Source organism: Lactuca sativa, chromosome 1, assembly GCF_002870075.4.
Source record: "Lactuca sativa cultivar Salinas chromosome 1, Lsat_Salinas_v11, whole genome shotgun sequence".
NCBI lineage: Eukaryota > Viridiplantae > Streptophyta > Magnoliopsida > Asterales > Asteraceae > Lactuca > Lactuca sativa.
In genome coordinates this window covers 72,471,043-72,487,196 of record NC_056623.2, presented here as the reverse complement: position 1 = coordinate 72,487,196, position 16,154 = coordinate 72,471,043, and the positions used below count along the sequence as shown (strand labels likewise).

At 32.0% G+C, this 16,154-nt stretch overlaps 1 protein-coding gene across 1 annotated transcript; it reads left to right on the top strand.

Moving 5' to 3' along the window:
- Nucleotides 1–14,091: 14,091 nt before the first annotated feature.
- On the top strand, nucleotides 14,092–15,474 carry LOC111916575 (secoisolariciresinol dehydrogenase). The gene is made up of 2 exons (XM_023912235.2): nucleotides 14,092–14,186; nucleotides 14,571–15,474. Exons 1-2 carry the CDS (start codon nucleotides 14,167–14,169, stop codon nucleotides 15,361–15,363), a joined length of 813 nt encoding a protein of 270 aa, XP_023768003.1. The 5' UTR covers nucleotides 14,092–14,166; the 3' UTR covers nucleotides 15,364–15,474.
- Nucleotides 15,475–16,154: the final 680 nt, after the last annotated feature.

Genomic DNA, 16,154 nt, shown 5'->3' with positions numbered 1-16,154 from the left:
TTGACAATTATGCCCTCATCACCTTTTTTCCATAATTTCAAATATATACCACACAATTCTCTTGAAAACAAAATTATGCCTAAACTATTTTTTGCCAACTATTGTCTACCTCTCGACTTATTTACTTATTTTTTTTTTTCACATTATTACTTATGCAAAAATCATTAACGCATAATTCATTATTAATCACAATTCAAGTATGTTCTTCATTTGTATTACTTTTTCAAACAAAACCAATATAGAGTGGAACAAAAGTCAATAAACCCAAAATGCATAAGCTAACACATAACATGAAGTCAATGCAAGAATAATCAAACAAATTCACAAGAAACCAATTTAAAGTTAATGCAAGAATAATCAAACAAATTCCAATGTATGAACTCAAACCAAAAACCAAAAAGTATGAATTCAATCTGATAAAAAATAAAAAAAACTATCATCCTAAATAAGTCATTTACTTGCACCCAACATTTTTTTCAGCAAATCTTTTCATATTTTGAATGGAACTTTAAATAATGTCCCCGCGTTAGACTGTTTTCGTGACAAAAACATGAGAGCTTCTGCTAATTCATCGGGTTCCAAATCCATCGACTCTAACTCGTTATAAATTTCATCACCAGTATACACATGATGATGAGAGTTTTCAAAGATTTTTTTACCTTCCCTCATAGCAGAAGCCACATCTTTAACTGCACTCATAATAACCTTTTCAAAAGATTCAGGTTCAACTTCAGGTTCATCTTCATGTTTAACTTCATGTCTCCTCTTTTTTTTTTTTCTTTTGTACTTCTTAGAACTTGAATTTTGCATCTGTGAAAAACATGTAGGAGATAACACTTGAATATCATCATCACCACCACCACCACCACCACCACCATCATCATCATCCTTATCTTTTTACTGTTGTTTCTCAAGTGTTATGTCATTTCTTGTTACTAACTCATCCACTTCTTTAATTGTTTCTACTTTGATATCCGCAAAGTTCAATCAATCATTCATCTCTTTTGGGGTTTCAACATGCACCCCTGAATCTTTATCTCTCGCAAATAAAGCTATCATTTCATTGTAGTTTGGTATTTTTTTGGACTTCAATGAAATTGCCTCAGACTTTGACTGTAACACACAATGCCAAATATAATTATTGTTAAGAAAAATAAAATAAATGTATACAACTTAAGTAAAATGCAATACAACAACTTACATTAATTAGGTTGGCCCACACTTCCTCGTCCACTTCAATTAGTTGTGTTTCAGAATTCCAACCGACCCACTCAATGAAGTTCCACGGAACATGTCATACCATTGTGAAAAACACGAATTTAAAGTTTTCAAACAATTCTTTAAATGATTGTTTTGTTAAACTCTTCTCAAACTTTTGACTAGGCTCCTCCACCATGTTGGTGTACGCTAGTGGGATGAAACTCCCACTAATCCTTAATATGTTCTCTAGTTGTGTCAACATAGATTGAATAAAACAATAATCCATCAAATCTGTCCAATTTATTTGTTCTTTCTTAATAACTTGTTCTTCCTTGATCATTATGACCTGCATATCATCGTAAATAAACAAACCATGCATTGATAACATAAAAAATACATACTTAGAAAGTGTACAAGTAATGAGTAAATAACATTCTCAAAAGATAAATAACACAAATAAAGTCAAGCACTAACGATCCATACAAAATCAAGTCAAACACTAATAATCCATACAAAATCAAATTGGAATGCTATAATAAAAAACTAGTAGCTACATTGACATATCTATCTCATGGTTTGGATTTGGTAAGTAACAGTCCACATTTGATTTGCAATTAAGTTCCTCATCCTCCCTGCCACAACATTACCCTCACTTGTCTCTCTTATATTATGTTGCACTTCCTCTCTTGGTTCATTTAACATCTCTTGTAAGACCTCATCTTCAAGATTTTTGTCTCGATCTTCTTGTAACAAAAAGTTATGTAAAATACAACATGCCAAGAAAAGGTCTGATTGTGTTTCACAAGAATAAAAAGGTTCATGTGTACTTCTAATGATAGGAAACCTTCTCTTTAAAGCACCAAATGCCCGTTCTATAACATTACGTAATGAAGCATGGTGGAGATTAAACAACTCTTCTGCATTCTCAGGGGCCCAAGCAGAATACTCTTTCAAATGATACCTGACACCGCGATATGGTGCCATTAGTGTAGTTGTATGAGGCAAACCATCATCTACCAAACAGTATCGGACTACAAATAAGTTGTAATTAGTTATGTATTAAAAGTTAGATTATACATTAGAGTAACTTTGGATTTAAAATTTACCCTTTGGAATTACTAGTTTATCTTCTCTATTGAGTGCACTCTTTAGTATCCTTGAGTATGATGTTGTACCCTCCCAGCCACTTAAAATATACATAAACTTTAAATCAAATGTACAAGCAGCTAAGACATTTATCATAGGGTGTCCCTTGTGACCATGATATCTAGGGGCATCTTTGTTAGATACTTTGACACGAACATGTGTCCCATCAATTGCCCCTATACAATTCTTGAAGTAAGGATAAAATCGTTTTTTTCTTGAATTTCATTTTGTACAACGTCACCTTTTCATTGTTGAATATAATGAGTTTCTAGTGATATAATTGCTCGGAGAACTCTATAGAAGCACCTACTTGTAGTGGATTTAAAGAGACGGTATAGCCAAGATACAAATCGATTTCTAAAATCATTGCCCACAATGTGCAAAAATCTTGCAACATGCTCTTCAACGGACATGTGTTGAGTAGCTCGAAGATCACCATATTGTTGTAAGATAGTGCATAATTTATTAAAAGCCTGCTCACTCATATGGATAAGTTCACAACATTTTCCACCATTTGAAAGGCCGTGTAGAAACTGTTCACGTATACATCGTCGTTTTAAAATACTTTTTCTGTAAGGTAATTTGGGACGGTTTGTGTTGGCATGGGCACAATGTGTGAAAATGGTTGTCAACAAGCAAATCAGATGAACTACTTGCCTTTTCCTGACTCTAAGAAATTGAGCGGGTGTTTGTAGCTCACTATCCATCGAAAATGTTACTTATTTTATGAAAATCATGAAACTACCAAAGTTGTTATACATTTCAGATTTCTTAAATTTTATTTGCTAAAAGTAGATATATTTTAATCTAATTGTCTTATTTTATTATATACTATTATAATAATAAAATACCTCCAAAGTTGTTGAATGATTTTGAATTAGTACATGTATATAATGTGGGTAAGGCAACATTAATAAAAACGCAAATTATGCAAACTGTTCATTTACTTAATGGTATAATACGAAAACAAAAAATAGATACCAAGGATTGCCATGGGATACAACAGTAAAAATAGAGATACAACGAAGGGCAAAACAGTCTAAGAAAAAAACAGAGATACAACCTAGGGCAAATCAGATCAAGAAAAAAACAGAGATACAACCAAGGGAAAAAGAGTTCAAGAAAAAACAGAGATACAACCAAGGGAAAAATAGATGAAAAAAAAACAGAGATACAACCAAGGGCAAAACAGTCCAAGCTATTATGCAAATTGTTATAATATGGGCAAGGTTACCTGTCACTTTTCATAGTTGATTCTATTTTGGTAGTTTAAGGTTGAAAATTCTTTGATTCATATATATTTTGGCCCTTATTCATACTTTTATATGAAAAAGTTTCTCCGTGATTAAATGTTATAATCACATAAAAAAGGTCTTAAATAGTACTTAAGATTGTAATTTACTTTTTAATATTAATATGTAAATAATTGATTATGTGGCAGGTGCAACTTGGTACACATTCTTAATTTATTTTACTTTTGATCATGTGTATGGAAGTACTGGAACCCATCACTTCCATGTTTGAAGAGTGTGTTTCTCCTCTTGTTGATGGTTTATTTCAAGGATATAATGCTACTATTTTATCTTATGGACAGGTTTATTTATTTATATATTTTAATCAAAAGAGACATATTCAATCTATGAGATTCTTTATTCAACAACACAAGAGATCACTAATTATTCTAAGGGTGCGTTTGGTAGAGAGAAATGGAATTGCTGCAGAGAATGGAAATGCAGAGAAAGAGAATTGACTCCCCTGTTTGGTAGAACTGAGAATTCACTAGAGAAATGTATCTGAAAATCATTTCTCTTGTTTGGTAGTATTAAACAATGAAATGGAAATGCATTTTTTACCTTGTTTATTTATTTTGAAACAACATTGTTTTTATAAAAATGCATTATGATGCACATCTTAGTTTGCCAAAATAAGTATATTTTATGTTTATAATTTTTTATTATAACATCACTTTTTACCAAATAATTTATTTTCTTGTTAATTAATATTATTTTATATATATCTAATATTGAAAAACATATTTCTAATATAAATGAATAATCTACAAATAGATTCAAACTGAAAAAATATTATCACACCACATAATGAATACAATATAAGAGCAAGAATAATGAAATAACAATAGAGTTGTTCAATCATTAAAAATAGTATACATACCACATAATGAATAATGAAGTTTACATAGAAACATTGAATAAATTAGTTATTGGCACACCTTGAACTCCAATCAGTAAACATAGTATTAGCAAGAATATCTCGACGGTTAGTCCATCCTTGTGAGGTCTCCACGGTAGAAATAATGTTGTCATGTTCGTCTCCAAATTGGGTGTGATTTGTAGGGATTTCTTGATCAAGAGGGTCTTCTGTCATGGTTGTACGTATGAAGTTATGCATCAAACAATATGCAATGATTATGCGTGGAATAGATTCTATTGGATGGTATGCATTATCACGTAAAATAGCCCATCTAGATTTAATTAATCCAAAACATTGTTCTATTACGTTCCTTGCTGATGAATGTCTCATGTTATATAACTCTTTAGCATTTGTAGGAGGTCGAGACCAATCGTTTGAAGAAGGAAATAAAACATGACCACAATGTACTTGACTAATGATAGCTTGAAGCAGAAAAATTAGGGTGATAAGGAGAAGAAATTGAAACCTGATAGCAGAAACTTGCAGGGCAGGACCATCACTGGTGGTATATGGAGGTGGAAGAGACTTTGCTTTTTTATGAGTGTTGTATTTTGAAGAAGAAATCACTATATAGGGTTAAGGGTACAATTGGAACACGTTGAGATTTATCTTTATCAATGATTCTCTTCTCTCAAAATGTGTCAACCCGATATTTCAACTCTTTATAATGACCTGAAAAGTCAAGTATTGTAACCATTTTTGAGTTAATGAAATTAACTTCGAAAATAAAATGTCCAAAAAGTTTCTATTTAATTACCTACTATGATAGATGTCATTAAACCGTGATCGTACGTAAAAAGAACGCCCAAATCCGACTTCGTATATTGAAGTTATGATTTTTCCAAGTTCGGCTTAGCAGCAGACAGCTAAAAACTCGAATCGGAGATCGAGCGACTTTTGGCCGGAATGACCTAAACGAGAATCGAAGGTCTCGACAATGGTAATTCAGCGGTAAAAAGTCTGGCAAAAACCGACGTCAGATTAAGAAGTTATGAATTTCTAAAGAAATTCCTTAAACACGACCTTTTAAAAATAAATAATAAAAATAATTTCAAAATTTGCCGACGGAATCTAAATGAAAGTTGTAGAGCGTGGTCTCACCTACGCGTGGATATAAAGACCATCGAAAACGGAATTCGTATGAAGAAGATATGAATTTTAGAAGTTTATTAATTAAATTAAATATAAATTTAATTATAAACTCTTGGTAATATCCGAAGAGGAGTCAGCAGATAGGGCCGAAGTACGCCCTGTGTACCCTCGTACGCCCCGCGAACTCAAAGCCAAGGCCTCGGATCGTCCACGTCCCGGTCTATGCGAAACTAGCCTTGTCCCATCCGAAGTCCGAGGCAGTCGAGGACTCAGTCATGCATGACGTACGCGTATGCCCCGCGTACCGAGGCGGTTCCCAGCCCCTATAAAAGGGATGTGAGGGTTCCAAAGAAAGGGTTCCATTTCTCTCATTTCTTTTGCGTTCTTGCCTTGTTTTCCGTGCCCGTGCTAACCCGAAGCCCTGGTCATTTTGCCCAAGTCCCGAAGATCGTTTTTACTCCCGAGATTCCCGAGAATCCCGAGAAAAATCCGTTTCCCGAGACGAAATTCTGCTCAGTTTCCATCTCGCTTTCTTCAAACTTTCAAGTGAGTTCATACCCCTTAATCAACCCTTTTAAACATTTTAAATGCTTTTATATGCTTTCAAGGGGGGGGGGGGGGGGGGGGGGGGATACAAGTAAAACACACGATTATTACCGGGTGTTATATATAAAGTTTTATTATACACTTTTATTAAATAGAATCATATGTGATTTATAAACTTTATAGGGAACTCTCGTATATAAAATATATTACAATAGCATTCTATCTTTTGAAATATAAATTGTTGTAATGCATGTATAAACTAAACATTTTGCTTAGATTATATGTATATGTGTCTATCTTAGACACTATAAAAATCTATACTTTCACATCAAGTGATTCATTTTCTAGGGATTTCAAAACAAATGAGACACACTTTTAAGAAAGCTATAATAGGTATAGCTTTACGAGAATTTTGCTAACTTTTACATACTATAAACACAATTTTCAAGAAGTCACTTTCATATACTAGAACAAATGAACATTTTAACACGTTAATCTGTTTTTATACTAAGATTTGTGAGACATTAACTTCACGTACGTTCGAGTACACATTTCAAGTCTTGTATTATATACCAGAATCCCTTGGAGGGGGAACATGGTGTTTGTGTATAGATCTATACGGGCTTGACAACCCGTGCCTTGACTGTTAGCTACAGTCCACCATTTGGGGTGACAAACGTCATAACATTCCAACGCCTGAAGAACGTTGTGTATAGGCATTCCGAGTCAATAGTATGGTTATAAAACTCACATGGGATATTAAAAATACATTGATTTACGAGGTTTTCAAACATATTGGTTATTTTACACGTACATATATTTTCTAGAAACAAACATTTGTCTTGTTAGAAGGCTACATTTATGTTAGCAGAAAATATGGGATTTTCAAGAAACAAACAAATAAAAACAAAACATTTCATTTTCATACAAACATTGTCATTTAATACTTATGAAACTCACCAGCTTAAATGCTGATCTACTCTTTCAAAACTACTTGTATGTCCCAGGGATTCAGTAATTACAGGTATCAAAACAGCTTTTGAAGAAGGGACGCTGCGTCGTCAGTTTAAATTCAATTTTGGCATCATATTGTAATTGGTTTTTGAACATGTACTATTAACAATGTAAACTTTCAATTATATATATGATGGTTGTATTGCTTTCTTTACTATGTATTCATTTGTTATGCTACCACATGAAGTCATCCGCCCCCGAACGTTTCCGCCATTCCGGTTTGGGGGTGTGATACAAAATTACTCCAATTTGGGAGGAAGATTAGGAGAGAAGCTAATCCTCCGAAATCCTTTCCTTTATTTCCGAATCATTCCAACCAAATAACCCAGAGACACGATCGACATAACTTTCCTTCGGTTCCCTCCCCTTCTCTCCACTTCGCTCCTTAAATTACACTCGAGAACAAGGTGAAAGAGCCATCGTTTTCTTCAATAAGTGCAAGGGAGTTTCCATCCAATTGTTCCTTATTTTTCTTTCAGCGGGTTGGATAACAATATGAAATTATGAATTCACTTTAAATATACAAACAAAACACATGTGGATGTTTGGTCATTGCCCACTGTTGTTTGGTTTTTTATACATTTTTTTAAAAAATCGGCCATTTACTTTCTTAAGATACATGCATCCATACATGTGAATCCGTTAAAAAAATGTTTAAGTTCATGGTTGAGAAAATCCATATAAAACATTACAAGTGTTTGGAAATACTTGTAAACGTTTAGTTCTATCACTACATCCTCGTAAGAGTAGAGAAAATGCATTAAAATAACTATCTTGCCAAATTTTTTAATCTTACCCGATAAGTAAACCTATATTTTATTTTGGTTTTAAAATACAAATGTATACATTTTTTACCGGGTATAACATGTTTGACATGCTACTACGTGGACTCCAACTCATTAATTATAAACCAAAAAACCATGTAATTTTCTTAACTCTAGAATCACTAATTCCCTTATTCTTAATTTAATTTGTCATTGATAAAACTGCAACATTAGTCATCGTGGTATTCAAAAAACTTTGGATATGGTCCAAAAGTTTCCAATTTGCATGGAAGATCCAAAATCAAAACATTTTCGTGATTTTAGTCCAAAAAAACTTGAAAAGACGATTATGCCATTGTATTTTCTTTTTTGTATTTTATATATTTAATACTTTTTTTTATTAAAAACTAACGTACCCTACTCATTCCGACCCTCCCTATTCTCTTTCACTCTCTCTCCCAACTTCTTCTTCTTCACCTTTCACGTGCAACTCAAAAATATTACACACATGCATACACACATTGAAAATTTAAAACTTATACTCTTAAAAAACCGTTTCACCTCCTTTCTTCAAGTTTCTTTATCATTTCACTTGAAGAAAAAATACCCAGATTAATAAAAAAAACTCATGTTCATCATCTATACTCTAGCATCACCATCACTACTCTCGTTTTCTTTTTGATTAACAAAAAACCCATCTTCATCTACACTCCAGATTAATAAAAAAACCCATCTTTATCCTTTCTACTTTGTTCAAAAATATGATTTTAGTTGATCAACCTGTTTATCATGTTTCAGGTTAGACCCATCTTCATCTTCCTCAGACTAAAAGAATCCATATCCCTAAATCAACGAGCATAGATTTGTACATAAACACTCAAATAGTGGTAAATCTTTGGCATTTTTCTAGATCAAATCGATACCCCCAAAATCAATGAACCACAACAGATCTAGGTTAGATTTGTACACAGACACCAAGAATGAGAAAGATATGGAAATCGAGAAAGAGAGCCATCCCTTAATCTGCCTTTATACATCTATCTGATTTATCTAATTTTTTTTTTTATCAACGATTGATGTTCTTTTCTTCCCTAATTGATAACAAACTCGACGTAGACATACATGGTAAAGACGGTGGTACATCTGATTGAACCTTCGACAAACCTAGGTTGGATTTGGCTTTGGGAAACATATCTCATGTTGTTTTGGTGAACAATTAAAAAAAACGAAAGAGAGATAGAGAGGGAGGGGGTAAACTAGTGAGTGAATGAGTGTTTATGCGAGGTTTGATATGGTTTTGGTTGCTTATTTACTTCCAGAAATACCGAAATATATGAGAGAGAGAGAGAGAGAGAGAACGGTGGGTGGGGTGGGGGATAATTTTTTTTCTTTTTTCTTTATGTTTTAATTAAAATAATATTAGAATAATTATAAAAAAATACAAAAACAAAAATAAAAGGGCATAATCGTCTTTTCAAGTTTTTTTGGACCAAAATCACGGAAATGTTTTGATTTTGGACATTTCATGCAAGTTGAAAACTTTTTGGACTCTATCCAAAGTTTTTTGAATACCACAAGAACCAATGTTGCAGTTTGGTCTTTGTTATTTCTTCAAACCGAGAGAGCCTGGATGATGCATATAACCATCTTCGATGTTAGCAATCATAAACCCTCCAACTTGATGGCATCAGGTTTGTTATTTCTTCAAACCGAGAGAGCCTGGACGATGCATATAACCATCTTCGATGTTAGCAATCATAAACCCTCCAACTTGATGCCATCAAGCGAGAATCCTTCCAAATAGGTCTGACAATGGAGTAGATTTTGATCTTGATCCAAACCCTTAAGAACTATATGGGCTTGGAGCGTAGATTTTGATCCGTTTACCCGTTAACGATCGGTACTCATTAACCCTTTTACTAAAAGGGTCGGGTATAGATCACCACCGATCCGCTCCTTTTATAACCCACCCCCATATAAATTTTAGAATTATACGTTTATATTTTATATTTTCTAAAGTATACTTTTAATTCTAATAGAAAGTCTAAAGATAAAAGGCCAAACACTAAACAGTTTTTACATAGGACTTGAAGACTTGACTATTTGACTTCCATCTTCTACCAAGAATCATGATGTCATTTCATTTATATTTCATCAAAAAATCACCAATTTATTTATAAATAAATAAATTCATTTATCAATCGGAATAAAGTTTGCGATTGTTATTCTATATCAATGCAATCGACAGTCAAAAAACATTAATCAAAAGTTACTACAATAATGATTCCAATTCCAATCAAAAGTCCTTGAGTACGTAATGTATTTTTTAAATTAACATATGTTTTATTTAATAAATATTATTTTAAAGCTTAGGTTAAATTTATTTGATTATTCAAAAAATACGGGTTACGGGGCAGGTTTGAATAACTGTGGATTCGATGGATACGAGTATGAGTTTGATTATTCAAAACCTTACGGATTATGGAGCGCGTTTGGATCCGATTTTGAAATTTGTTAAAAGAGTTTGGATCAAGGTCGATTCGCTCTAAACCCGACCCATTACTGGGTCTAGTTCTTTAGGAATAGATCATATTATTCAATTTAATGGAAATCAAATAACTTACCAATAATTAAGGCTCCAAACCCATATAATTCTCTACGGATCAAAATCTACGCTCCAAAACCATATAATTCTTAAAGGTTTGGATCAGATTATGATCAAAATCCGCTCCATTGTCAGACCTACTAAGAACAACCATAGTTTTAACGACTCCTTTCAAGAAACTTACATCCTCGGATGAGTTCGAAGATACATGAGTTTGTATTGCTCGAACATTTCCAAAAAGTTAAAAAGAAACACAAGAAATATATCTATACATATATACTTATTGTGTTTCTACTTGTATAATCCCCTCTCTACAATCAATTATTTGCTACAAACATTTTTAAGCCACAAAAGAGGCATGTTGAAGCTTTTAAACCCTTACCAAAATGACTCAAGTGTAGTTGTTTTATGATTTCTCTACAACAAACGAATTTCTTCCTTCAAAGTTCTCTAAAGCCTAAATATTACCTTGTTTCATATACATCAGATATTGAAAAAAATGGGTGAAGGTTGGCTAACCTTACAAACCAGGTTTATTTGTTCTCTATTTTGTTCTTGCTTGCTACTCAAGTTTTTTTGAGCCCATCAAATGCAATGTTTTAAAAACCGGTTTAAACCGATCAGTCGAACTGGTTGGACAGGGAACTGGAGAAAGGAGTGGTTCAACTAGCACCGGTTTTATGTCTATTTCCGAATCAAAATGAATTGGCCGGTTTTTACAAATATCTGGTTGAACCGGTTAAATTAAACCGATTGAACTGGTTAAATAAAAGAAAAACACATGGAAATGAATCATTTTCATAACAAACATTGTTTTTTTTTACATCTATCTAGTTTTTTTTTTTTTTTAATAAAAACACATGATAAATGTTATAAAGTATTTCAATGCGTTTGTATTCATCTAAAATTATATTTTGTTTCTTTGTTATACTTTATTTATTTTTGATGTATGTAGATTGATATAAAACTTACTTATATGTGATTTTAATGTATTTGGATTGATCTTCAACTTGTATTTAAATGTATTTTAATATTTAAACTTATGGATGTCTACGTGTGTATGAAATAGAAAATAAATGAAAATTATAGAAATTGATTGAACTGACGGTCGAAACGGTTAAACCGGAAACCATTCACCGTACTAGTTCAACTAAAAAGCTGATTTTTAGAACATTGATCAAATAAGCCTCATTGCCTATATTTCACAATTAAAACAAAGAAAAAACGGATTTGAGGCTAGCATACATAACTTGGCTTCAATGCCAATACTTGACACACGAGAACATTCTAACCTGGTAGTTATAACTGTATCATCATAGCGTAATTTCATTTTATTTAAGCAATAGATGCAATTTTACAGTAAACCAGAAAACAGGTCTTAACTGTTTATTTGCTTTGAACTCTTGAAATGTTCACAGGGTATGAAACCCCATTTCACACATATGTAAACTACGTTAAAAGAAGAATGCGTTTGCGTAAAAACAGTTGGTAGACATATTAATCACTTTAATTAGAACTCTGTCATGTAAGTTTTTCATTCGCCCATAATGCCATTTACACACCACAAACCACACAATTGCTTAAATAGTTTAGCAGTTAATTTAGAAACTGTGTTTTCCAAAATAAAAATTGTTAAGAACACATTCAAACTGAACAATTTGCATTATCAAAAACTTTGAGCAAACAACATGGATTTTCCTCCCGTTCAAATAGACATGCAACATATTACATATATGTAAATTTTGTAAAAAAAAAAAAATTGGTTCCTTTGACATTGAATTACTGTACACAACAAAAGCTAATTGAAGCCATGGATGAAGCAGATAGTATAATTAGGTCAAAATTTGTGAACGATAATAGAACAAGAGACCCACATAATGATTTTGTTATCTGCATCCAAAATTCAAAGGCGGTGGGTTAATTGCCTCTAGATAAAGGTATAAGAAAAATGACTTAAAAGCCTAATCAAGTTTTCAAACCATTAAAAAAGTCTCAATCATGTTTTATCTGTTCAAAAAAACCCAACGAACTTAACTTCTTGTCTAAAAAGTCCAACAAAGTTCCAAACCATTTAAAAAATCACAATTTTGTTTTGTTTAAGTTCATTGGGTTTTTTTTGTACAGTCAAAATATTATTGAAGTTTTTTAAACGTTTTGAAAACTTCGTTGGTGTAACAAGTCATTTTCCTGATGCGGTAATGAGTCACGTCATTTGTTTATCTTATTTGACTTTCAGGAAAATGTAACTTAGTTGGGCTTTTAGATAAAATGTTAAGTTTGTTGGGTTTTTTTTAAACAGACAAAACATGATTGAAGTTTTTTGAACGGTTTGAAAAGTTAGTTGGACTTGTAAGTCATTTAGTTTTAGATGAAATATTGATATCAATAGCGGCAAATGGGAATTGAAGAGGTGTCGCGAGGAGATGAAACCTAAGGTAGCATGAGGTGGCGACAGCGGAGAGAGGCAATGTAAAAGCAAAGGCAATAAAGTAAAGAATAAGATAAACTCAAGAAATATAGATGACCGACGTAAAAAAAGGATGCACCAAGACTTGAAATCCTGATTGTTTGCTATAAAATCGAAAACTCTAACCAGCAAGCAAAATAGACATATTAGAGTTTTTCTTGGCGAGAGTGAATTATATAAAGTTAGCACGTTCAATTTTTATAGATACTAAAGTATTTTAATTTTTGTAGTACTCGTTATTTTAACAACCGGCCCATTATTAAAATAAAATAAATTTTATGAATATATATTTTGCGGGGTTGGTGAACTTTTCTAGGAAAGTGACAAAAGGGTACCAAATTTTTTTCCCAAAGAATGGAGATGGCATTTTACGGATTATGACTTTATAATTTTCAATTTTAAATACTTTGAAAATAAAAGTTAAGATCGTTATGTTAAAACCACTTCCGTCTTTCTATTCTATGAGCATCTGCGGCGAAACTAACTAACTAGCCGATAGCAGACAGTTGTTAGCATTTTATTAAATAGTGAGGTAATTTTTAGATTTGGAACAAATTTTTTTTAAAAATTAATGTTAAAAGATTGTAGTGAAAAACAAAGTTTTTTATTTAAAACAGAACAACGTTAGAGATCAGAAGCTCCCAAATATGCTCTGTAACTTTTTTAAGTTATAAATATTGACTTTGTAGATCTTCAAAATTTTATCCATATATATATATATATATATATATATATATATATATATATGGATAAAATTTTGAAGATCTACAAAGTCAATATTTATAATTTAAAAAAGTTACAGAGCATATATATATATATATATATATATATATATATATATATATATATATATATATATATATATATATGATTTAATTTAAATATGTAACTTAAAAAAGTTATAGAGCATATAAATATTGACTTTGTAGATCTTGACAATATATATATATATATATATATATATATATATATATATATATATATATATATATATATATATATATATATATATATATATATATATGCCTTAAAGGACAAAGAAGTTAGGCCAATCAACCTCTACTATATAACTCTTCAAGTCTCAACTTCCATTGATACCATCTCTCTCTCATCCAAAGACAATGACAAGTTCAACAAGAAGGTTAGTTTTATAGCTATTCATATTTTAAAATCATTTTGTTGATCAACAATTTCTGTGTTCAAAGTTTGTTTTAGCCAAAGTTTAGTCCATCTAAAAATTTGAATTATGCAAAGAAAGATCAAAAGAATTGATGAGAAAAAGTGCTAGTTTCTCAAAACTTGAAAAAAGTTCATACTTGATATTAAATATTAAATAAATTATTTATCAGATTAAACGTGAATATTATTAATTTCTTGATCATCAATCCTAGATGTTTTATTTTAATATATTGCTCCACGCCAGGAATGTATAAAATCCCATATTCCCATTTTTGGTTATCTTGTAACAAGTAAAGTCATTTCCTTATAACTAATACATGAAAAAAAAATTCTACACGATATATAGGCTAGAAGGAAAGGTAGCATTGATCACCGGAGCAGCAAGTGGTATTGGTGAGTGCACTGCAAAACTATTTGCTGAACATGGAGCAAAAGTAGTAATCGCAGACATCCAAGACCAACTTGGTCAAGCAGTTTGTGAGGCCATAGGCACATCAAACTCCATATATGTCCATTGTGATGTAACCAATGAAGAAGATGTCAAAAACGCTGTAGATACTGCAGTTTCCACATACGGAAAACTTGACATCATGTTTTGCAATGCGGGGATAGCAGATCCTAACAAGCCACGTATCGTTGATAATGAAAAGACAGACTTTGAGCGTGTGCTTAGTGTCAATATAACAGGTGTCTTTCTAAGCATGAAACATGCTGCTAGGGTTATGGTTCCAGCACGATCTGGCTCAATTATATCAACGGCTAGCTTGTCTTCGAATATTGGTGGTGCAGCCTCGCATGCTTATTGTGCTGCAAAACACGCTGTAGCCGGTTTAACCAAAAATCTTGCAGTGGAACTTGGACAATTTGGTATAAGAGTCAATTGTTTGTCTCCTTATGCAATGGTCACACCACTAGCCACAAGTTTCGTTGGGCTTGAAGGGGAAGCATTAGAAACTGTGATGAACTTACTTGGGAATCTTAAGGGACCAACACTCAGAACTGATGATGTTGCTAAGGCTGCCCTTTTTCTTGTGAGTGGCGAATCACAGTATATTAGTGGACAAAATTTGTTTATTGATGGCGGATTTGGCATTGTTAATCCGTCATTTAATATGTTTAAATACCCAGAGAATCTTTAAATTGGCAGATTTTATCTTATCACATAACAAATAACTATAAGACAAGTTGTATGGTTTTTTATATAATTGTAAGATTCCATGAGCTGTTTTAAGGAATTACAACTATTATCATTTTGTCTTAAATTAGTTAGCTTACTGAGTCATGATGAGGATGAACCCATTTAAATTCAACAATTATATTATTTTCAGTATATTTTATGCAGGCGTGGTGACTTCTTACAATTAATAGCATGCACATGTTGAATTGAAATTTAGCTACAGAGGCTAGAAAAAAATAGACTTAAGTTGTATAAAAGGTTTATGGTCTATATATCTTAAATCTTAAATACAATTAATATAGTGATATGTACTCATTCGATCTCATAACTACGATACCATAAATACAAAACCATAGGAGACCACGGAGACGATGACAAAAATAATGGAGGCAGATATAGTACACTAAACCTATCTATATAAAGTTCCAAGACATGTAACATATATTATTATTTTCATCGAACAATAATAATTTTATTAGTAAAGATGGAGTGTCAAGACAAAAATAATGGGAACAGAGCTATGAATTTTTGTAAATCAAACTAATAGACCTGCAAAGAAACAAATAAATAATATTGAAAATTATATGTCCATCAAATTATTATTAATATGTTTACCAAGTTTCATCGAAAAACCAGATCTATCATTCTCGATTAGATCTGATTATAAGAAATGTAGAAGAAGACTGTCCTGTTGTTAGAGGAAATTAACAACAAGAGAGAAAAGTTCAATGACCGATCTTGAACTTGAAATAA

Excerpts from the sequence above, each read along its gene's own strand:
- LOC111916575 (XM_023912235.2), top strand. The coding sequence starts at position 14,167 with ATGACAAGTTCAACAAGAAG. Across the intron at positions 14,187-14,570 it reads ATGACAAGTTCAACAAGAAG|GCTAGAAGGAAAGGTAGCAT; the intron begins GTTAGTTTTATA and ends CACGATATATAG.